Below are 24,390 nucleotides of genomic sequence, written 5' to 3'. Positions count from 1 at the left end.
GCCATTCACACACCAATGGCGGCAGCTGCCATGCAAGGTGCTAGCCTGCTCATTGGGAGCAACCTGGGGTTCAGTGTCTTGCCCAAGGACACTTCGACAGGTAGTCAGGAGGAGCCGGGATTCGAACCACCGACCCTACGATCACTGAACGACCCGCTCTACCAACTGAGCTATACCGCCGCCCTCAATGCAGAATGCTCACCCAAAGCAGTACAGTTCAGCTTGGCTTCGCATGTCGTGTGGAAATGGTGTACAAGGTACCGCTGCAACCAACACATGGTACCAAACTATTAGAATAGCCAACCCAGTCTAAAATGTCTCTTAATGACACCTTCACTCCTTTGTCACACATATAGCTTTATTCATCATACATCTTTGCATAGAGTCAATGTAAAAAATATTAAATTTCGCTTCACAGTGCTTGGTAACAATACTTTCTAAAATACAAACAAGGGCAAATACCTTACAGTAAATCCCGTAGGAAAAACATGTCAAAACCTCTCACTCACCATCTCTCTTGCCGTACATGTTTTTAAAACTCAAACAAGTGGTGACCTGTCAGCGTGTGAGTCATGCTCCTCTCTCTCCACACCCAGGAGATCTGGGTCCTGCTGCCAGTTCTTGAGTGAGTCACCTAACGTGACTCCAGAGGAAGATCCAGACGACGTTCTTGTTTCATTCTGACTGGACGGGCCGGATCAGTTTCTCCATGAAGATGCCGGAGTGATCCGCTAGGTCTCTGTGCTGGATCCAGCTCTCCTCCCTCACACCCCTCAGCATGCCGGCCTGCTATTGGTTAAAAAGACAACGTGTTCGTTTGTCACATTTACCACATTGTGAGCACAGAGAAACACAGTTAACTTAACACCAACACTGACTGACACATCCATTCACAAAAGAATATTCTGACAGAAGTTGAGTACCAAGAGCTGGTATTTCCAAGCAAATGATATGTTTTCAAAATCAAATCTTTAAACAAATTTCAAAAATTAACCTCATCAATCAATCATCAGTCACTAAAACCAGGGCAGTAATTACTGACTGTACAACTGTATGTGGTCGTCCGACCACTATTCAAACAGAGTTTCCATACTTCTCTAACTAGTTTACAGCAGCGGTTCTCAACTGGTGGCGCCTCAGGACCCATATTTTTCCTCATCATGAAGTCGCGACCCAAATTTATTCCACAGCACTCAAATTTATTCCACAAAAATAGAAAAAGTCTGTGACACATAACACAACATTGGCACACGCTAAGGTTAGCCCACTTCCTGTCATGTCTCGTGAATAAATTATTGAAATTATTGAATTGAATTGTGTGTCCTGCAAAATAAAAACCCTACATTTTCTCTATAAACATATATATATTTATATATATATATATATATAAAATCCCTTAAAAAAAAAAGAAAACAAAAGGGAAACCGCCCACGAGACCGCGACCCAATCAAAACGGCTCCGCGACCCACCTTTGGGTCGCGACCCACCAGTTGAGAAACGCTGGTTTACAGCACACTTTAACAAGCGCACAAATAAACAGGCAAACCTTCTGGGTGTCAGCGAGGACTAGAATGACGTCTCCCTCCTTGAACTGCAGCGGTCCTGCTGATGCCAGAGCCTCCAACGCCACCGCCTGTAGCAATACACATACATTCAAATAGGATTTGGAAATAAGTGATGTTGGGTTATAGCAGAGATATGAACCGTCATTTTGAAGTGTTTATAGGTCTTATTGCAGTTATTTTTCTTAGACTTGCTGTTATCCTAGCAATAATGACTGATTGTATTCACTGACATTGGAAATGTAGGGGTAAGGCCAAGGGAGGGGATTGGAATTGGGCCTAAAGCCAACAACAGGATGTAGATTGTGACCTGCATCGCTGACAGACACACAATTCTGCCTCACCTTGTAAAGGAAGCCAGGTGGACCTTGGGAGTCTGAGTCATCGCCGGTGCACTTTGTGTTCGTCAGCTGTTCCTGGAAGCCCTCCTCCTCCTCCTGGCTGACCTCCACATGAGGGCCATGAGAGTGGACGTTGAGGCGAGGAGCAGGCACTGGTGGTGCTTTGGCTTTAGCCCCCTGTATGGGTTCTGCCTCCGGTGCGTTCTCCTCTTCGGCCCGCGGAACGAGAGCGTCCCTCTCTGTGGACCGGGCAGGAGTCGCCTCCTGTTCGGCGACCTCCGTACCTCCGGTGACCTCTGACCTTTGACTCCGCCCCTCCTCCGTGGCGGTGGTGGACTCCCCCGATTGGCTGGACGCCACCTCCTCCTGTACCGCGCTCTCTGGACGACTTTCGCCGGCGACGTCGCTCTTCTCTCCGTTGTCGCCGCTGCGCGCGGTCTGTGGCGTTGGCGTGTCGGCGCTCAGCTCCTCCGAGTCGGACGCCTCGGAGGGCGTGGCGCTGCCCTCGGCGGGCTGCGCGGAGGCGGGCGCGTCCGTGGGCGCCTCTGAGGTGACGGCGGAGGGGGAGGCGGTCGGGTCTTTGCCGTTCTGGTCGGAGGCGGAGTGGAGGGAGGTGTGGCTGGCGGGGAAGGCGGTGTTGCAGGGGATGGGGGCGGAGATGACGATGGATTTTCTCGTCTTGGTTGATTTGGTGGTGCTAAAAGACGAGGTGTGAAACGGATGAGGACTCATTTATGCGTTGAGACGCTGAATTGCTTTACGAGAGTATTAGGACCTGAGCTATTACTAGAAACTAGTAATACTGTGTGTGAGGGAATACAATCAGGGGGGAAATTAACTTTCTGGCTCACGGTGAGTCACCTGCCAAGATAGATGAAAAAATCTACCGACCAAGTATATATTTTTTTCAGATAGCCTTCCGAAATCTAGTCGCCAATTGGAAATTTGACCTGCATTTGGCCGGTGGCAGGTGTTCATTTTCAGCCCTGAATACAATATAACGACACTTTGAGCATGGACCATGAGCCTCGACAGAAACCCAGGAGAGACCTGATGGGCAGGTAGTTCGGGACGTAGAGCCGCCCCGGGCTGAGGTAACAGTTGGTTGGGGGGCGCGTTCTAAATAACATAACATAACATAACCTACGGTACCTGTTCAGGCCTTTAATGATGAACGCTTTCCCAGAATGCTGAGTCTCCAGCGTCTTCATCACGTTGTACAGCTCGTGGTTGAGCTGGAATGACAGGTGTTGAGTCATTAACACAGGACTGCTAGACCATTCTCCTTGGGGGGCTTTTGGGTTGATCCATACAGTGCAATATTCCATATTAATGCATATGCCTACAGTACACATCCCAGTGAGTTCTTATCGCTACTCTACTCTTGGATCTTCACGCAAGCTATGTGACGATCTTGATCTTCTTTTGAGATAATTCATGCGTAACGCTGTGGAGGAGATGGCCTTACCACTATGGATGGGTTTAAAAAATCGATTCATTGATTCAGAATCGATTCATGAATCCCAAAATCGATCTCTTATTTAATGAATGAATGAATAAATGAAGGAATGAATAGTTCATTCATTCATTCAATGATTCATTCATTCATTCATTTTTGGAAATCAGTATCGATACCCAGCCCTAGTATTGATGTGTTGCATAACTTGGCAGTCATGTAATTAAGGTTACAGCTAAAAAAAAAACAGGTTTTAGTAACACTAACCGAATCGATATTGAATCGAATCATGATAATCGATTCTGAACCTTGTGAATCGGAATCGAATCGATTCTTGAAATTCGACTCGATACCCAGCCCTACTTACCACGCTCATTTCCTTATAGAAGACGTCCCTCAGGTTGGAGACGTTTTGGAAGACGGTCACGTAGCATCCGATTCGGCTGGAAGAGGGGAACATTTAAGAACGTTGGTAAGTCTGGTGGCACACTGCTGTAAATTAGTCGTCACGGCATTGTGTCACGTTTCAAGGAATGCACTTGGGAACATGAAAAGCAGTGTTTGGGTTGTGCTGTGATCAAGGTCCCGAGGGTGCACAGCCAATCAATCAATCAATCAATCAATCAACCAATCAAACAATCAATCAATCAACCAATCAACCAATCAATAATATAGTAAATATTTAAGGTAATTTTTGCCTCGTGCCTATGACTGCAGCACAGTCTGCAGTCACACCATCACACGAGTTAAAGCTTTACTATACAATGTTCTGGACATCTAATCCTCCAGAATGTGTGTTCCAGGATGGACTGGTCTAGTCTAGACGGGCGTGGTCACGTGACCCTACCTCTGATAGAGAACAGGAAGCTCCTCTCTCAGCTCTTTGTTGATTTCCTCGAACACGTTCTGCGCTTTGTTGAACTCCTCTTCTGCCTGGTCGCCGGGGAATTCACATGGATTAAAATGACTTAGAATAACAGAGGAGACGCTTGATGAGGGCGTGGATTTAGATATACAGTACAGGATGTTTTTCTGGCCTCCAAGCTACATCCAAGACCGTCGCTCAGCCTAACCTTGACCACCCCGATAACCTTGACCACCCCGATAACCTTGACCACCCCGATAACCCTGACCACCCCAATAACCCTGAATAACCCTGACCACCCCGATATCCCTGACCACCCCGATAACCCTGACCACCCCAATACCCCTGACCACCCCAATACCCCTGACCACCCCAATACCCCTGACCACCCCGATACCCCTGACCACCCCGATACCCCTGACCACCCGATAACCCTGACCACCCCGATAACCCTGACCACCCCGATATCCCTGACCACCCCGATATCCCTGACCACCCCGATAACCCTGACCACCCCGATAACCCTGACCACCCCGATATCCCTGACCACCCCGATATCCCTGACCACCCCGATAACCCTGACCACCCCGATAACCCTGACCACCCCAATATCCCTGACCACCCCAATACCCCTGACCAACCCGATAACCCTGACCACCCCGATATCCCTGACCACCCCGATAACCCTGACCACCCCGATACCCCTGACCACCCCGATACCCCTGACCACCCCAATAACCCTCAATAACCCTGACCACCCCAATACCCCTGACCAGCCCAATACCCCTGACCACCCCAATAACCCTCAATAACCCTGACCACCCCAATAACCCTCAATAACCCTGACCACCCCAATACCCCTGACCACCCCAATAACCCTCAATACCCCTGACCACCCCAATACCCCTGACCACCCCAATAACCCTCAATACCCCTGACCACCCCAATAACCCTGACCACCCCATCTCAATAGCTGCAGAAATTATTCCGCTTGCAAATGCATTTTTCCTCATCCCCTGATTTTGAATAATTATTGTGACATCCTTATTTAAAAAAAAGAAAAAAAGAAAAAAAAAAGATACACTTTCATGTACATGCTATATTTACTTTCATGTACAAGTACATGCTATATTTTTTACTGTTCGGTCAGTTTGATTTCATTTTGATTCTATGAGATTTGACCATAGTTATGCACAGGGAGGTGCCAGCTGAATCAGACATGAGGTCATTCCTTTAGTTATGAGCGTCACGCCAGCATTATGGACACAGACGGACAAAGCAGATGTTTGGATTAAGCGGTCATCCCATACCGGGCTGAGAAGTCAACCGCTGGGTCAATTAAACACATGTTAGGGCCACTGCCAGGCCTTTGAGGCAGACCATAATTGAGTATGAAATCACAGCTCCTCTCAAGGTGAATTTCTAAAATGTTAAGGCATGGCTTCAATAGCAGGAGAAACTCCCCGATTTGATTAACATGCCGATGAGCAAACCTTGGCGCTTTTGGCTTCGTCTTTCTTCTTCGCGCTCTGGAGCGCCTCCAGGTGGTGGCGTGAGGAGTCGTAGTCCACCAGCTTCCGACCCCGTTTGGCCACGCGCTCCTGAGAGACCGGGGGGGAAAGGACAGGGGATATTCCTCGGAACGAAAATAAAGATCACCGTGGGTAAGATCCGAGCAGTCAACGCTTAATATGATTTCTTGAAGAAACGGAATAGTGGAGTGTCGAGTAATAGAAAAGGAAGAGTAGCCTACCTTGACCTCAGGGAACTGGCTAGTGTAATTCTCCATGGTGCGGACTAACTGGTCAGTGAGCTTCTCTTCATAGTCATTCCACAGAAGGTCTTCGCTCTGTAAGGTCATGACATCACCAGAGTCGTGTCAGTATCCACAGACACGGTCATGACATCACCAGAGTCGTGTCAGTATCCACAGACACGGTCATGACATCACCAGAGTCGTGTCAGTATCCACAGACACGGTCATGACATCACCAGAGTCGTGTCAGTATCCACAGACACGGTCATGACATCACCAGAGTCGTGTCAGTATCCACAGACACGGTCATGACATCACCAAAGTCGTGTCAGTATCCACAGACACGGTTATGACATCACCAGTCGTGACAGACCTTCACACACGTCGCATCACATCTTGATAGCGCTTTCCGCTGAAGACCAAACAGAAAACTCCCCTCTAGAACACATAACGTGTTTGTTTACGCCTCACCATAGAAACGGATAGGGTGCGAATACACTGACGCGCACGCTGCTAATCTCCGAGGCTCCCCCCGCCCAAACATGTGACCTCCTTAGAAAACAGCCGTGTCTGTGCGTGACAGGCGCCGGACATACAGCTGCAGAGTCCAGAGCTGTGTTTGGAATCGCTCCCTCGTTCCCTCACTCCCTATTCCCTATATGGGGTTCACGTAGTGAACTACCTAGGGAACGGAGAAAATGTAGGGTACATGCACTGTTCCCTGGAAATCAAGGTGAGTTGTGGGTAATAAATAGTGGACTATATAGGGAATGAAAATTCCGGAGAATTCAGACACTACAAACAAAATGGCTGACTCCCCATATAGTGCACTATATAGTGAATAGGGAGCGATTCCGAATACAGCCCTACTCTGCCGTGTCCGTCAAAGCATCAACCAAAACCAATGTGTCTCCCAGACACATTATTTTAATGTTTACACAAACAAAAAGTGCAGTGCTGCTCATTTTATTTGTGGTTTTCAATATAAAACTTGGTGAAACGATTTCAGTGCGTGTATCAGTAGTTGGGGGTATCGATTAGAATTACAAGAATCGATTCGATTCCGATTCACAAGGTTCAGAATCCATTATCACGATTCAATTCGATTCGATTCAATATCGATTCGGTTAGTGTTACTAAAACCTGTTTTTTTTTTGCTGTAAACCTTAATTACATGACTGCCAAGTTATGCAACACATCAATACTAGGGCTGGGTATCGATACTGATTTCCAAAAATGAATGAATGAATCATTGAATGAATGAATGAACTATTCATTCCTTCATTTATTCATTCGTTCATTAAATAAAAGATTTTGGGATTCATGGATCGATGAATCGTTTTGTTTTTTTTAAACCCAGCCCTAATGACATCCTTCCTAGTGATGGGATCTGATTCCAGCTATGTCTGTGTTCCTCTCCCCGCTCCCCGCTTGTGATTTGATTGTATATAATAAAGGGAAGTAAACAGGCTAGTGGAGGAGGGTGGACTGCATAGAAGCAAACATTTCACTGTAACTGTACATGTACATTACACGTGACAAATACATCTTGAATCTAATCTAAGATGTGATCACACTTGTGTCAATGTAATTATGGTTTTAGTGCGTCATTTGAGAGAGTATCAGCATTTTATTTTACCTTCTGAAAATACTGTTTTGATTTTTTTTACATGAGTAATCTGGTTTTGAAAATAATGACGCTGTTGTGAAGGTCAGTTTAACAGCAGGTGTCGGGTCGGGTCGAGGCGAGACCGTGGTTCACCCGGGTCGAGGCGAGACCGTGGTTCACCTCAGGGCTTGCAGTGAAGAAGGCATGCTGTGGTTTTCTCCTCATAGCTTTGGAGGATTCAGGAACGGCGAGATACGCCTCCTGGTCTTAGCGGGGGCTCGGATTTCACTGTGACTGTACACCGTACATCACATGGGACTGATAAAAACAATCTTGAAAGTAACAAAACCGCAGACTGAGCGCTCAAGCGGGTTGAGGCCCCGACGAAGGTCTCTTGGCTGAAACATTTTTAAATGTTCATCACGAACTAGCCCAAGAATAAAGGCTTTTTAATTTTGTACCAGAAGAGCTGCCTTACTTTTTTTCTTTCCCATGGAATGTGTGTTGTAAGCTTCTTAGATTGAATACATGGATATTTTCGGGTGACGTCGTCCTCGAGGTCTTTGGTCATAGAGAGCGGGGGGGAGGAGCTTACCTCCATAATGACGGCCAGGTCCTCTCCGCCCAGCCAGTCCGTCTCGTACACGTCTTTCAACGTCTGGGACAGCCGCTTGGACGACTCGTGCATCGCTGTGGAGCAGAGGACCAACATGTCAAACATTTCCATAAAAATCAACATTTCACTTACAGTGTATAGCACATTTCAGGACAAATGTCATTTGTGTGCAAAGACACATATAAGCCGTATTTTTTTTGACTGCTGACAAATGAATAGGAGACATTTACCACCGTCGTGTGTAAATACTGAGCAGACATGGTGGCTATGATTTGGTGAGACGGTCACAAGGCTGTTATTAACCCACTTTCGTTTCGACTAAGCATTCTTGTTATGTGATCTTGGGTTTTGTGGTGCTGAGATGTGCATGTTGAGCTTCCTGCGGGGGTGGTAGGGTACATGCTGTAGCTCTGAGGGGGTGGTAGGGTACATGCTGTAGCTCTGAAAGCTGACACAAAACCAAGTAATACAACTGTTGCTATTGCCCCATTCCTGTGCCTGGTCACTACTGTCTGCCCTTTTGAAAATAGTTAGTTCTCTTATGCACCAGACAATTGCGAAATACAGAAAAGTGGTCTAAAAATAGTTACATTCTCCAATTTCACTTTGGTTTGCACCAGAAGTACGGCCATAGAGTAGTTCTGAATAAACCACTACAGTACAAACAGTCTAAAATCACAAAATAAGTTGACCACAGTCTGAAAAAAAGTATGGTCATGACAAGACACCAGAAAGATGTGGACATCTTTTAATGTGAAACTATACTATAGGCTCTATGCACCAGCTCCACTACTTCCTGAAAGTCACTTGGCTTCTTTATTTCCTGTCCAATATGATTGGATTAAGTGATTAATCAGGTGTGCACTGGGTCTGCCTCACACCTGATTAATTACTTAATCCAATCATATAGGACAGGAAATAAAGATGCCAAGTGACTTTCAGGAAGTAGTGGAGCTGGTGCACAGAGCCTATTGGAGCTTACCTGAACTAGTTAATTAGGTACACCTGGAACTACAGGTGAGTCCTGAAACATAATGTGATTTCCTTCGATGAAGGTAATGATATTGAAGCCTACTTGGTTACACTAATCAAATGTGTGGCCAAACTAGTGCAGCTGTTGTCATGCAGGAAGTGATAAAGATAGCCAGACTCCACCTTTCACAGCAGTGAAGTACGCCCTCACATCTTTTAACAGCCTGCCTCCGTCAGTCTAAGAGAGGGGAAAAAGAGGACACAGTTGTTCAACTTGTGCATCAAATCAAAAACTCATTTCATTCTTTACAGAGGATTCAATGTCCAAAGACAGGGAAAGAGGATGTGCAGGAAATGTTAGTGTTTTTATGGCTAGCCTGGGTCGGTCTCATTTCATTACTTCCACAACAACCATGTCCACGATGGTGGCTGGTCTCACCATGTTGTTGGCCCAGGACTGTCTCTCTTTGGCAGAGAGAGCAGACTGTCTTGTTTGGGGGGGACGCTGTTTTCTGTGACACTTCAACATGTAGTTGAGTTTAATCTGTACTTAATGCATCAATTACAGTAGCTGGCCAGATTTGAGATACAGTGTACGTAATGTGTCATAAACCTATAGGCCTGAACCACCAATTCAAGGAAAGATATACCGATTATTAAACAAGCCCCATATCAGGGAAATAAGGTGTACCCGTGTGGAATTGATACATGCAAAATATTTCCTGTTGTCAGATACCTTTCATACCTGAACACACTTGGTTAGGATAACAGCAGAAGCAAAACATACTGCATAGACAAAACTGCCTTGTTTTCACACGCGAGTCTCACAGGCTAGACAGAATATTCTGACTAAATGGAAAAACTTGGACTGTAAACAGAAGAGCACCATCTTGTGTGATCTTAATCTGAAAACGAGTGAGAGATGCAGAATCCTTTTGGTCAAGATAAGAGAATACTGTGTCTTTTCTGTCACTACCAAGGGAGGTTTTGAATTTAAGGAAGTGACTTTTGCATAGCCCACGTATCAGGACCAGTAGAGACAGAGAGCATGCTACAGTAACACCATCCCGTTGTGTTGCTCTGAACGGTAGCCTACCTGTTGTCTGAGGAGATTCTGGGAGCACTGTTCAAACTGCTCATCTCTGGTCTCCATGTTTTTCCCCAGCTTCTGTAGGACCTATTTCAGGATGACAACACAGAGATCATCAACCTTTATTTTACTAGGCAAGTTAATTAAGAGTATTATTTACAATAAAAATAGTAAGTGACAAGTGCAAAAACAGAGGTAGAAACCAAAAACAGAAGCTACATGACCTAGTGTCCGTTAAGCCGATAATGGGCCATGCTCAGCCTACTTATACAGTACCTCCCTGCAGTGTTCCTATAGCCTTCTGTGTGGGCCTATCCTTTCACCATTCTATCAAATCCTCCTCCACTCGCTGCTACGTCCAAGGCTAAGACCACTGATAGGACTATCATAGAAATACAGTTTACAACAAGATCTACCAAAGGGCCGTACTAGCCTTCTATCCATATGATGCGATTATCATCCTAACAAACTATTCATATTTCCCAGAATGAAATCTGTGTGTGCATCTCCAAAAGTACTCAAGTGTGTGCTTGGTATAGGTCCGACACTAATGTGACAAACAATCAGTCCACGTTGCTAGTTTTCCATCACCCTACAGCGGTAAACCAGCTAGCGGAGTACCCAGCACCAGCAGAACACCACAACGTCAGAGAGTAGCAAGTGAGAGGAAGTGAGTGCATGGGCAGGAAGTAGCAGCTTTTGTGTCCACACAGCTGCACGAGCAGAAAACAGCATCAGCAGGGAAAGTCCATAACATGGAAACTCCTTCCAACAGTGTAAGAGTACAGGTTCACTTCTGTAGGAACATGAACCAAACTGATTTTGGGTACATCATACCCCATTACAAGGTTGTGGCTAATTGGTTGTGGTTAGCCTAGTTAAAGAAGGTAGACCAATACTGTTTTATTTTTTTAAATTGGTGTTGTCCGCTTGGGTGTCTGAGAAATGCTTAAGACTTGCAAAGGGTGGGAAATTTCGAGTAAGTAGGTAAGTAAGCTTTATTTATATAGCGCTCTTCACAGCACGGATGCACAGAGTGCTTTACAGTAATAAATTAAAATCAAAGGCAATACAACACGAGACAAAATTAAAACGACACAGAACAGAAAAAACAACATTGCGAGCAGCAAGGAGTTATAGATGGCCGAAGGCCTGCCTGAACATGTGTCTTAAGTTTTTTGAACATGAGTTCAGTGGATGGCTCTCTCAAGGCCTGAGTAAATTATAAAATCCTCGTGCTCAGATGAAACTAGCCACCCTCGGGGAGCGGCCACCCAATAGGCCGCACCCCCTGGGACCCGGCCATACTCGGATCTGGAGAGACCGCCGGGCGCCGGTGGGCAGCTGCACCAAAACATGATGCGTTAGACCACGACACCACCGCAGACCCCCATAGCAGGGAACTAGACCACGACACCACCGCAGACCCCCATAGCAGGGAACTTAAATGCAATTCCAGATCTTGCAGCATGATCTTGGTTAAAATAACCTGATGTAATGCAAATTCAGTTGAATTTCAACCCTGCACTGTGAATTCCTGCATCACATGTGCAGTGCGTTCTTCCATCACATGCACAGCTAATTCCTAGAATCCTGCACACTAAGACGGCTGTAGAATCCATTAAAGTTCACGAACAAAAGTCAAAAAAGTCATTTTTTACATTTGTATTAGAAATGTTTTCCTGCATGTCTGCTTATGACAAAACAAAATGTTTACATGTATGTCTGTATATGTCAAGGTAAATACAGTTGGTATAAATAACCCCAAAATTCCCAGTTCATTCCTGTTAATTCCCTTTAATTCCTGTTGGAATCCCATGGAAAGATTCCCAGAATTGTGCAACCCCTATGCCTGACCAGTCACACAGTTTCTTCAAACACAGAGTGCTCATCCTCCTGGCCCCAATTTCAAAGGTGTGGCCATCATGTGTTTTGGTATTATTCATCAAACAAATAGCACTTACAGTATTGGATTGTATCAAAATAGATTGTGTCAAAAATGCATACAGCATTCTGTCAACAGAACAGACAGGAAGACCACGTCAGTCTTTCTTTGTGTCTAGGCGTGTCACTGTAATTCTCAAAAACAAAGTGACAACGATAACACAGTACACACAGTAGCCTTAGCTTATCATGTTATCAGTGGTCAATACACACATTATCTGCCTTATCTGACCCAAACAGAAAGAAGTAATATAGGTTGGAGGGTATATTATGATGTCAAACGCACCGACAGATAATTGTGTTTGTTCAACACAAACTCAGAAGTAAAGTCCGTTAGACATACAGTAGGGGTGTCTGAGATCTCGCTACAAGGACCAATCGAGTTGCTTACCTTCTCCTGAGCTCGATTCAGTGACTTTTGTACTCGTTTGGCAAAAATGCCAGCCCCTGCGCCAATATTCGGCCCCACTTTGTTCTCTGCCATCGTGACTTCTGTCTGTTTCTATCGTGCTTCCTCTCGGGGAGCTGCTGTTGAAATGCTCCCTGGGACCCGAGGGGCGGAGGGGGAGGGAGAGAGATGTCAAGGCACACACGCACACACATGCTGCTCACCTCTAGGCGCACAGCTCCTCTACTTGTCCAAACTTGTAAGTGCATAACATTTCGCGGTCACGTCATCGTTGTCTGACATTATTATGAAATAGGAAAAACAGTAGCAAAGCATAATATTCAAGTGAGTTGTCACAGGTGACACGTAGTTCAATACAGGTCCCCTACCTTCAGTGACTCAAACTCTCGACTCCATCCCATCCTTTTGCGCAAGATGATAAAGTGACTCACCTGGTTGAGGTGTATGTATATAAACTGACTCACCTGGTTGAGGTGTATGTATGAGATGATAAAGTGACTCACCTGGTTGAGGTGTATGTATGAGATGATAAACTGACTCACCTGGTTGAGGTGTATGTATGAGATGATAAACTGACTCACCTGGTTGAGGTGTATGTATATAAACTGACTCACTTGGTTGAGGTGTAGACCATGTATGAGATGTTAGTTGATCACAGGTGTTTTTGAAGGTGTGGAAAGAGAACACGCAGTTTCCGGGTTGCACTCTGAAAAAGGAACTTAATTCAGCTCACCTAGCAAATACACAAGCAGACCGGTGGGTTAGTGCTAGTGTTAATAGCAAATGAAGAAAAATGCCAAATTGAACCATCCAATCATGTGTATACGCTAAGCATCCATATGGTTTCTATTGGATAGCTAACGATATCTCTAGGAAAAACCATTGGGTGACTCGTTACTCCAGCTGTGCTCGCTACAGACCTATACAATTCCTATTTGCAATGTTGAACAATCTATGGTAGAGCAAAGAAACCAAAATCTTGAAGAAACCCCTCATCAGTTATAAATCCCGTCAAACTGGGACAGACTACAACCTCATAGCCTACAGTTGGAGCAATAAAAAGGCACAATAGGCGTGGACACAACACTGTGTATCGAACTAGCCAGGATGGCTAGCAGACTGCACCAACGGACATATCCCAGCAGGCAATTCGGCCTATGTTCCGGGCCGGAAATAGTACTAAAAAAGCACTGTTACGAACATATTTTGTTAAAAGATGTGGTATCAGAAATTTTATTATCTAAGGAAACAGTCGTTTGCTAGTTTGATACAGCCACCATAAGTGTTAATCTTTTGCCATTTCCTGCCGCAACCAGACCTACCCCCTGGACCGGCTGAAACTCACAGACCTCCCAGACCTTCTGGGCCTTCTAGACCATCGTGGGAAGAGACCATCGTCGAAAAAGACTGATGAACTGCCACAAGTCCGTAGTGACATTGATGAACGGCCGGAGGATTATATTGACTCTGATGAACTGCCACAATGCCCTCCCTCCCAGCCAAGCTCCGACCGTGTAACAAGCAACCAGCTGGTGAAGATATAGGTCGTTATGATGGGACCTCTAACTGGGAGGTGATGTGACAGAATGGACTGAGAACCAGCGAGTCCTCAATCTAGCCGCAGCTCTGGAGGGTTAAGACAGGTGCTCCTAGACCTAGACAGGGGAAGAATATCCATGGAGATTCTGACTACTGCCCTGGGCTGGCGGTTCGGCGATCACCAGTCACTGATCAGCCTCCGAGACCAGCTCCACTCAAGGAAGAGGCGAACCCAGGAGAAGTTGGGGATCCTAGCAGCCAACATCTGCCGCCTTGTGAACCGGGCATATGCTAACCTGCCTCTCGTCAACCATGCAGTGCCTCGTCTTCGACTACTTCCTGTGAAGCCTACAGTCCCTTCGCCTCCGGTAACAAGTGCGACTCGCCAAGCCAGTCACGACTGAAGAAGCTTTGCGGACTGCAGAGTGAAGTGGAGGCCATCCTAGCCGAAAAGGGAACGTCTACCATAACCTTGAATGCACGCAAGTACGGTCCCTACCGGAAGGCGAAGAAGAACCTCCCAGGCCTGTGCAGGCAGCCCGGATAGAGGGGCCTCTCTTGTGCTCTGGGGCTGCGGACATCCAGGGCACCGAATACGGGAATGTGAACAAGCCAGAAGCCGCTCCCACCGACCACGACAGAGACCTCCCTACAAGCCAAGACGAGAGAACACCCCCCAAGCACCAGCCCCCAACTTCCTCCGCGTCAGGAAACGAGCAAGGGTCGGTCTAGATGGGGATAGGCCGGCCCATGAAGTAACCCCACCACATCACCATCCTCCAGTTGTTGGATGGGTGGGCCCAGGCCCTAGCCTCCATGTCCCCTGCAAGCTGAACTGTAAACACTGTTGTCTTGGTGGACACTGGAGCTACAGTACTGTATCAGCTTGGTGAGACCAGGACACCTGGGAAGAGAGATCAAGTGGGCACTTGCGGGGATCAGGGTGGAGACTGTCACAGGCCAGAGTGCTGTCATCAAGGGGAGGGGCGGCTTAGCCATGGAGGTGGGCAACATGACAGTGCGGCAGGACTTTGCGGCTGGCAGACATACGCGAAGACTGCATAGTGGGCCTGGATGCCCTGGGGGCCATGGGTGCCGTGATATGGGTGGCTGGACCCCAGTTGGAGGTAGGCAACCAAGTGCCACCACCAGGTACCCAGGGGCGGTGGAAGTGAAGGTGAAGGTCCCTGAGCGGATGTCTCACCCAAAGCAGCTGCTGCCCTGGAGGAGCTATTCCTGCGGAGAGCGGAAGGCTTAAGCCTGGAAGAGAAAGAGCGCAACTGCGAAGTCTACTGGTGGAATACAGACACCTCTTCGCCTCAAGTGACCTGGAGTGCGGATGCACCAGTCTGGTGCAGCATCACATAGTACTGGGATGATCTGCTGGTGCATGCGGCTACCTTCGCGGGATCCCCCTCCAATCTCCGACTGGTGCTAGAACGCATCAAGGTGGCCAACCTACAGTTGAACCCAAATGTAAACCTGTATTACAGTGGTTACACAAGCTAATTGTCTAGCTAGCACTGCCAGGTCTAGTCAACTTCAATTTCTACACTTTCATAAACAATTACTTGTCAGGATCTTTGGGGAACGGGTGAAAGGCAACCTCTGGACATGTACTCTGATAGACAGGTAGTGTTGTAGATTGAGACAGGTAGGGGACAGCCAGTACTGTAGGTTGAGACAGGTTGGGGACAGGTAGTATTGTAGGTTGAGACAGGTAGGGGACAGGTAGTATTGTAGGTTGAGACAGGTAGGGGACAGGTAGTATTGTAGGTTGAGACAGGTAGGGGACAGGTAGTATTGTAGGTTGAGACAGGTGGGGGACAGGTAGTATTGTAGGTTGAGACAGGTAGGGGACAGGTAGTATTGTAGGTTGAGACAGGTGGGGGACAGGTAGTATTGTAGGTTGAGACAGGTAGGGGACAGGTAGTATTGTAGGTTGAGACAGGTAGGGGACAGGTAGTATTGTAGGTTGAAACAGGTTGGGGACAGGTAGTGTTGTAGGTTGACACAGGTAGGGGACAGGTAGTGCTGTAGGTTGAGACAGGTTGGGGACAGGTAGTGTTGTAGGTTGAGACAGGTTGGGGACAGGTAGTATTGTAGGTTGAGACAGGTAGGGGACAGGTAGTGCTGTAGGTTGACACAGGTAGGGGACAGGTAGTGCTGTAGGTTGAGACAGGTAGGGCACAGGTTGGGGACAGGTAGGCCACTGCTGTTGTTAGTGGCGGCCGGTGGTCATCTTTTTGGTCGCAATGCTCCGCAATACTGTAACATATGGAGGGGGGGGGGGAGGGGGGGATTAGTAATTTATTTCAACTTCATGAACAGAACATCAGAAGACCATCTGCTGACTCCATGAGAAAGGTTTCTTTCAAAAGTGTTACATTATTTGTAAAGCCATGCTTCACCCAATTCTGGGCCTTTAATGTCCTTGAGAACTGAGTCTAGGTGGACCTTAAGGCAAGGCAAGTTTATTTGTATAGCACATTTCAGCAACAAGGCAATTCAAAGTGCTTTACATGAGACATTAAAAGCATCAAGACAAAGTGCAACACATAAAATGTCATATAAAACGAAATGCAAAAAAAGGACATTTAAAACAAAATGCAGGGGAAATAAAATACAGGAATAAAAGTTATGAATAAATAATTATTTGATTTAATAAAAAGCAGCAGCAAAAAGAAAAGTCTTTAGTCTTGATTTAAAAGAATTGAGAGTTGCAGCAGACCTGCAGTTTTCTAGAAGTTTGTTCCAGATACAGTATGTGGAGCATAAAAACTATAGGTTACTTACGTAACCCCGGTTCTCTGATAACATGAGTGAGGTGTCTCACCTATGGGATATCGTCTCAACCATGATATACCTGGAAGTCATATTAAAAACGTCTGACGTAGTCAGACCTGTCACGTGTGGGCGGGGAGCACCTCCCCCGTATAAAACCACTTGTGACGCGTGGGAACGTCCTTCTTGGCCAAAGCTCTTGCCCCGTGAATGCAAGCAGGGCAAATTTGGTGAGACACCTCACTCATGTTATCAGAGAACCGGGGTTACGTAAGTAACCTATAGTTCTCTTTCTAACATTCGTTTCGGTGTCTCACCTATGGGATAGATATAGACTACTCCCGAATTGCAGAATATAGCCAGGGACGCATCGCCGAGCCAACTCAGCCGTCCTAAGAGGACCCTACCGCCAGGACTGTGTGAGCCAATGAAGGCGCCGTCACATCCAACCGGTAGAACTTAACAAAAGTGTGTGGCGTAGACCAGCTCGCCGCAGCACAGATATTACTCACTGACAGACCTCTGAACAGTGCCCATGAGGTAGCCACACCCCTGGTAGAATGAGCCCTCAGACTCCCTGGGGGACGTAAACCTCTGCATTCATAAGCCATCGAGATGGCGTCCACAATCCAGTGCGGTAAACGCTGACTCGAAATGGGTAACCCTGAACGAGGGGAAGCCCAAGAGACAAAGAGCTGGTCGCTCTTCCTCAGCGCTCTGGTTCTATCCAGATAAACGCGCAACGCGCGCACTGGACACAGACAGTGGAGACGCCTATCCTCGTCTGAGGAAAAAGGCGGAGGATGGAAAGCCATAAGCTCCAGCGTGGAGATGCAGGAGTCATTAACGACTTTGGGCACAAAAGCAGGGTTAGGCCGTAAAGAAACCTTAGACAACCAAGAGGCAAAATGCATACAAGAAGGATGCACTGACAAGGCACTCAGCTCACTCACGCGCTTCGCTGAACACAAAGCCAAGAGCAGCGCGGTTTTAAGAGAGAGAATTTTCATCCCCACAACCCCCAGAGGCTCGAACGGCTGCATAGACAGCGCCTCCAAGACCACTGACAAATCCCAGGAGGGAACCAGTGGTTTAGACACGGGGCGAGAACGCCTCGCACCCCTCATAAACCAGCTGACCCATGGGTGCACCCCCACCGAGGAGGACCCAAAACCCTGGTGACGGGCAGAAATAGCAGCCAGGAATACCTTAACAGTACTGAAGGCCCTGCCCTTATCCAACAAAAACTGCAGAAAGCAGATGAATTTGGAGCAGAGCAGCGGGTAGAAGGCACTGACTGCTCAGCACACCACCTCACAAACACACGCCACTTGTTGTCATACAACTTACGTGTGGCAGGCGCCCTGGCACTGAGAAGAGTGTTAATCACAGAGGGTGAGAAATCATCCGTATGAACACTTAACCCTTCACATGCCAAGCCCAGAGGGCCAGGAGGTCTGGCCTGGGGTGGAAAATGTCCCTGTTCGCCTGAGACACCAGGTCCCTGCGTAAAGGAAGAGGCCAAGGCTGGCCGGACAGGAGCGGGGTGATCTCCGCCAGCCACAGTTTCCCCGGCCAATACGGCGCAATGAGTATGAGAGACAGCCTCTGCTCCCTTACTCTGGCTAGAGTGGGGATTATGAGGCTGACCGGGGGAAACGCGTAAAGCAGCGCGTCTGGCCACGGATGAGCCAGCGCGTCCACACCCAAAGGTGCATCCTCTCCCGTCAGGGAAAAGAACAGAGGACACTGCGCGTTTGTTCGCGATGCGAAGAGATCTACGGCAGCTCGGCCGAACATCTCCCATATCCCACTCACCACCTGAGGGTGGAGACACCAATCCCCGTACCGGGGATTCCCCCTGGAGAGCAGGTCCGCTCCCACGTTCAATACGCCCGGGACATGGGCCGCGCGTAAAGAGGGAAGGAAGCCGCTGCTCCACAGGATCCGCCTGCGCGCAAGCGCGTGCAGGCTCGATGAACGAGTGCCACCCTCGCGATTGATGTAGGCTACTGTAGTCGTGTTGTCTGTCCTGACCAAGACATGGCGACCCCGTATGAGGGGTAGAAAGTGCCGTAGTGCCAGAAACACCGTCAACAGCTCGAGATAGTTTATGTGGGCATGTCGGAGATGTGGGGACCACGTCCCATTCACAATCCTGCCCTCGTGAGCTGCCCCCCAACCCGCGAGAGACGCATCCGTCGAGACCACCGAACGGAGTGAGACTACTCCCAAGGGGGTCCCGGTCTCGAACAGAATTGGGTCTCTCCAGAACCGGAGAGCTCTGACACAGCTGGGAGTCACTGTCACAGTGCGATGCAAATGTCGTCTTGGGCACAGACGAAGGCCTAACACCCAACGTTGAAAATCCCTCATATGCAGACGACCCAGAGGGACGACTGACAGGGAAGATGCCATGAGTCCGAGCAATCGGTGACAAATTCTGAACTTGACCGACTGACCACTGCGGAACAGGCTGACGCACTGGTTGAATGAGGCGACGCGAGGGACAGACAGCCTGGCTCGGAGAGACACCGAGTCCAGCCTGAGACCTACATATTCTACAGCCTGAGCTAGCATTAGCGAGCTCTTGGTCGTGTTTATCTTGAAGCCCAGACCCTCTAGGTGGGAAACAAGAAAAAGAGTGTCCCTCATTGCTTGCTCCCGAGAGAGCGAACACTGGAAATAATCGTCTAGGTAGGCTAGAAGTCTGAGCCCCTGACTCCTCAGGGGAAGCAGAGCAGCCTCCACACACTTCGTAAATATCCGAGGCGCAAGGCTCAGCCCGAACGGTACCGAGAGATACTCGTAGGCTATGCCTAGATAAGCGAACCTGAGATATTTTCTGTGAACAGGATGTACGCGTATATGGTAATACGCATCCTGTAGGTCCACTGACGTGAACCATTCGTTCAGACCATAGGCGATTTTACCCTCTGAGAGTAGGGGGGGCAACATTTTGACGTGAGAAAAAAAACAACAACTGGTCTGCCGTCTCGTCCCATCTATTTACAAAGAATACCAGTTGTGAACAGTATGCTAATGAGAAATCCGTATGACAATTCAATATGTACAACGCATCAAACTTCATCTAGACACCACGAGCATGTCAATATGACTTTATGACCGAGCACTAGGCCATACCCAACATCACAACATCAAACTGCAACTGACTGCTGGTGCTAGCTTCCTCGCCGATGGTGATGTTGCTAGTGCTAGTTTGCTAGCTCCGATAGCCTCTGGGGCACTTCTGCATTCGATTGCACCTGCTGCGCTGTCATTTCGAGTGGTAGCTTCTTCATTAGCATTGCCAGATTTTATTTTATTTTATGAAGAAGTGGTAAATTGTTTTTATAGCTCTTTTTGCCATTGTGAGCAGGTTGGCTAGTTCTAGCTTGTTGAGCACTGAGCAGTACAGTCAGATCTCATTTTTTTCGACGGACGAGTTGTGCCATTAGTGGATTATGAATATATATATTTTTAAAGGTAGCCTAGTTTAAGTAATACATTCACTTTTAAAATGAATGATGATCTAACACAAACTAGTACAAACCACAAGTAGGCCTATGTATTTAATAATTGTGTTAATTAGTAAAAAAAAAAAAAAAATTAAGAATCTGAGCAGAGTTGGGCTGTACAATCAGGGGGGGCAAAGAGGGGGCACTTGCCCCCCCTGCCCCCCCTATAAAATCGCCAATGGCTTGAGGTGTACGTTTAGAGAGCGCAGGTCCAGAATAGGACGTAGCCCCCCCCCCTTTCTTTGGAACGAGGAAATACCGAGAGTAGAACCCCTGACGGCTCCCTTCCTCCGGTAGAATTCGTACGACCCCCTTGTCCAAAAGAGACGAGATTTCTCTCTCCAGGACTTGAGCAGACTCCCCCCGAGCCACTGATTCGATCACCCCTCTGAAAGGCGGTGGTTTCGATGCAAACTGAAGCCTGTAACCCTCGGTTACCGTCCTCAGGACCCACGGGGAAGGTGCGCATGCGCGCCATTGCTCTGCGTGAGCAGCGAGAGGACCCTGGGGCCGGGCTCTCACTACAGGTGGTGCAACAGCACCCTCCGGTGGCGTTATGAACCGCCTTATTTTTGGAGTTTTTTCCATTGCCCTTGGTTGAAAACCTGGTTGCAATGTTGGGAAACATTTTATTACAGAATGACTGTGTGCTTGGGTGACACTGTTGAACACATCCTGCTGTCTGAACTCCCCCGAACGTGCCACTCTGGGGCAGCAGGGTGGGAGACGAGACTCGAACATCACCGGGGAACCTGGTGCGACCGTTCCGAGGGCACTGGGGCGTGAGAACACTGGGTGAACCACCATACAACGGAACATGTTGCGGTCCTTCTCCACAACTTGCAGACTTGACCTCAAAGGCGTCAGCGTGGGAGGCAAACACTGGAGCTCGACTTTTGAACGAGTCAGAGCACAGAGAGAGACCGCCCTGCGTTTGGGAACCACAGGGGGGCTGATGGAGGCGCACCGTAACACCCCTCCCCGAGGGCGAGCTAGGTAGCTTTCCTCTTTGACCCGGTCATGGTAGCAGGGCGGTTCTTGTTCGCCACCGCCGCAAAGGATGGCTTACCCTTTGGTCTAGGTGGCCTGTGGGCGGGCGCCGCTGGCACCCCCGCCGCCGCCGCCCTGGCCGCGCCCTGAGATTTGGGTCCCTTAGGGGCGGGCTGTGCCTTAGGCGCCTGTGCAGGCCTCTGGAAAACCTGAACAGGCCTCGGCACAAACTTGCGAGGGAGACAGAGCTGGAATGCTTCCTCCTCCTTCACGCGTGCGTCGAACTTCTGTCGCATCGCTGCGATCGATGATCCGAACAGTTGAGTGGGTACAACCGGAGCATCCAGAAGCCCTTTCTTCTCCTTGTCGGAGAGACCGGATAAGTTCAGCCACAGGGAACGCTCCCCGACAACATCCAGGGCCATGGCGCGGCCGGTGCTCTGCACGGCGCCGCGGAGAGCGCGTAGAGTGTAATCACTCACAACACAGATCTCCTCCCATGTCTGGGTGTTGGGCTGTTCCCTGTCCATCTGCGCACCCAAGTCCGCCAGCAGCTCCGCTTGGTAGGCTACCAGCAGAGAGGCGGCGTTTAGAGCGCGGACAGAGAGAGCAGAAGCCCTGTAGCCTCGCTGGAAAACGGAGGCTGTGAAGGCGTCCGCTTTTCCCGGCAGGGAGGGCCCAGAGGAACCAAAAGTGGGTCTCTTCTGGGGGTGGAGATGGTTGGCTACCGAAGGCTCCACCGGAGGAGGGCTGGATAACCCTAATTCCTCCATGCCGTGTACGTCAAGTCCACTGAATCCTGGGACAAGAACCCTATTGGTTAAGGGCTTGTCCCAAAACTTTCTCATCTCCTCCATGCAGGCAGGCACAGCGGGGATGACCTGCTTGGGTGCAGGAGTGGACGTCGGGAGACGTTTCCCGTCATATAGGCTCCGCCTAACCCCTTGCACACCTTGGGTAGGTGGCCACTCGATGTCGAGCCTGTCCGCCGCGCGGCGACAGACGTCGTTCAAGTCCTGGTCCCAGGGGGTGTCACCTCCCTGAGCACTGGAGGGGCGGGAGCCCTGGCCCGACTGAAGGGGGTTGGCTGCCCCCTCGTCCTCGGATGAGGGGTTGAGTAGCTCCTCATCCTGCTCACAGCCGAGTTCGAGAATGTCCTCCTCCAGGACCTCGAACGGCAGAGAGGGATCCGGGCACGCAATCTCCATCTGCTCTGCCCAGGTAGGCGCAGGTGCGTCCCCAGGACAGCATGGGGACTGGTGAGGACGTGGCCGCTGGCTGTGACAGCAGCCTTGCACCTCCTCACCAAGTACTTTTTGGGAAGAAGGAGGCAGTGCTGGCATGCAGAGGCCAGCACACAAGGTTGGCTACCGTGTGTGTTAAGGTCGAGTTAAGGGTTAAACTCGATGTAGGTAATAAGGGTAAGCTAATTACCTAACAGCTAGTGCAAATAGCTATAAGTAAGCTAGCTAGCTACGACAATAAGTTGGCTAGCAGGCTTGGCTCGCCTGCACAGTTAGCCAACAGAACAAACTAGCTAAGAAGCTAGTTAAACAATCAGGAATAAACCTGAGAACCAAGGTATATTCTTCACGGGGAAGAGATAAAGAAGGACGTTCCCACGCGTCACAGGTGGTTTTATACGGGGGAGGTGCTCCCCGCCCACACGTGACAGGTCTGACTACGTCAGACGTTTTTAATATGACTTCCAGGTATATCATGGTTGAGACGATGGCCCAGTCATCCCATAGGTTGATTGATTGATTGATTGATTGATTTTTATTTATTTTTAAGACAGGGACAAGGTACTGTTGACATTTACCCTATAGAATAGGGAGAGATGCACTGTACAAGGTTATAGCTAGACAGCTAATTTCCACCCGCAGTCCCTGGGCAAATAAATATACAGTCTTAAAATAGTGGGGCAAATAGTACACAGTAGGAAAGTTACATACATGCTGTAGAAGGAATACAAAAAAAAGTTATGTAGCACAGATTTCACTCATTCCTATACCCACATCCCAACCTCCCCAGACCCTTTCTCAAACCCTAGGTACAGCCCCCATACATATGTGCCACACACACACACACACACACACACACACACACACACACACACACACACACTTGACTGCAGGTGCGACTACAAGTGCGCGCAACTTTGCTGAGCGAGTGAGACACCGAAACGAATTTTAGAAAGAGAACTGAACGCTGCATGTTTTGTTTAAACTCTGGGGACAGAAAGCAGGCCTGTGCCAGTCAAAACCTGACCGCTGTGTGGGTAACTGGTTTTAGCCAGCAGATGGCGCCATGACTCCAAGTAGGAGGCTTCAAAGAAATAGTTTTATGATACATTTAACTGCAGCATGGAGAAACAAAATGAAACGCTGCCTTTTATTGTTCAGCCATTTTGTTTGTGCCCTGTGATTCTGCAAAGGTGGATTGATTAATTGGTACAGTAAGCTTCATTTAAACTCTAAAAACCTAGCTGGACATTGTATTTTAACGATGAAAATTGAAGTTCTAAAATAGAAGTGATCCATCCCAGGAGAGTTCAAATTGACTTTGTGATTTAATTCATATAAAAAATATTCGGGCGTACAATGCATTTTGCACTGTGGCTTCCTCAGATTCGCATTGAAGCTCTATTTATTCTGAGATTGGGGCTTCTGCCATGTATTCCTCAGCCGGGTCCCCTGTACAGTCCTCTTCCCAAGCGCCAAAGACGTCCCCATGAACCTGGAGGGGAGCTGGGGCAGGGTGGGGGCTGGAGGCCTGACCTCGGAGGCAGGGAGAGAGACAGGGAGCCGGGCAGCCTCTGAGGCTTTTTCGGAGCGGAAGCCATATTGCGAGACCAGCTTGTTGAGGCACTCCCTCCAGCTGGCGTTATGTAGGGAGGACGAGGACTCCCGCTGGCTGATGAGGGTCCCCAGGCCTGC

The 24,390-nt window shown here is 48.5% G+C and overlaps 1 protein-coding gene across 1 annotated transcript; it reads right to left on the bottom strand.

The window, feature by feature from the left end:
- Positions 1–675: 675 nt before the first annotated feature.
- On the bottom strand, positions 676–12,702 carry bin2b (bridging integrator 2b; the record flags this gene model as incomplete). Its single annotated transcript, XM_084445696.1, has 12 exons — positions 12,603–12,702; positions 10,274–10,354; positions 9,361–9,415; positions 8,185–8,279; positions 5,978–6,073; positions 5,718–5,825; positions 4,207–4,292; positions 3,727–3,802; positions 3,056–3,138; positions 1,907–2,600; positions 1,547–1,633; positions 676–789 (listed from the first exon to the last, which is right to left on the bottom strand). Exons 1-12 carry the CDS (start codon positions 12,693–12,695, stop codon positions 676–678), a joined length of 1,668 nt encoding a protein of 555 aa, XP_084301822.1. The 5' UTR covers positions 12,696–12,702.
- Positions 12,703–24,390: the final 11,688 nt, after the last annotated feature.

Source organism: Borostomias antarcticus (assembly GCF_949987555.1).
Source record: "Borostomias antarcticus genome assembly, chromosome: 11".
NCBI classification, from domain to species: Eukaryota; Metazoa; Chordata; class Actinopteri; order Stomiiformes; family Stomiidae; genus Borostomias; species Borostomias antarcticus.
Note: the sequence above shows the minus strand (reverse complement) of the source record. Positions and strands in the feature narration are given on the sequence as shown.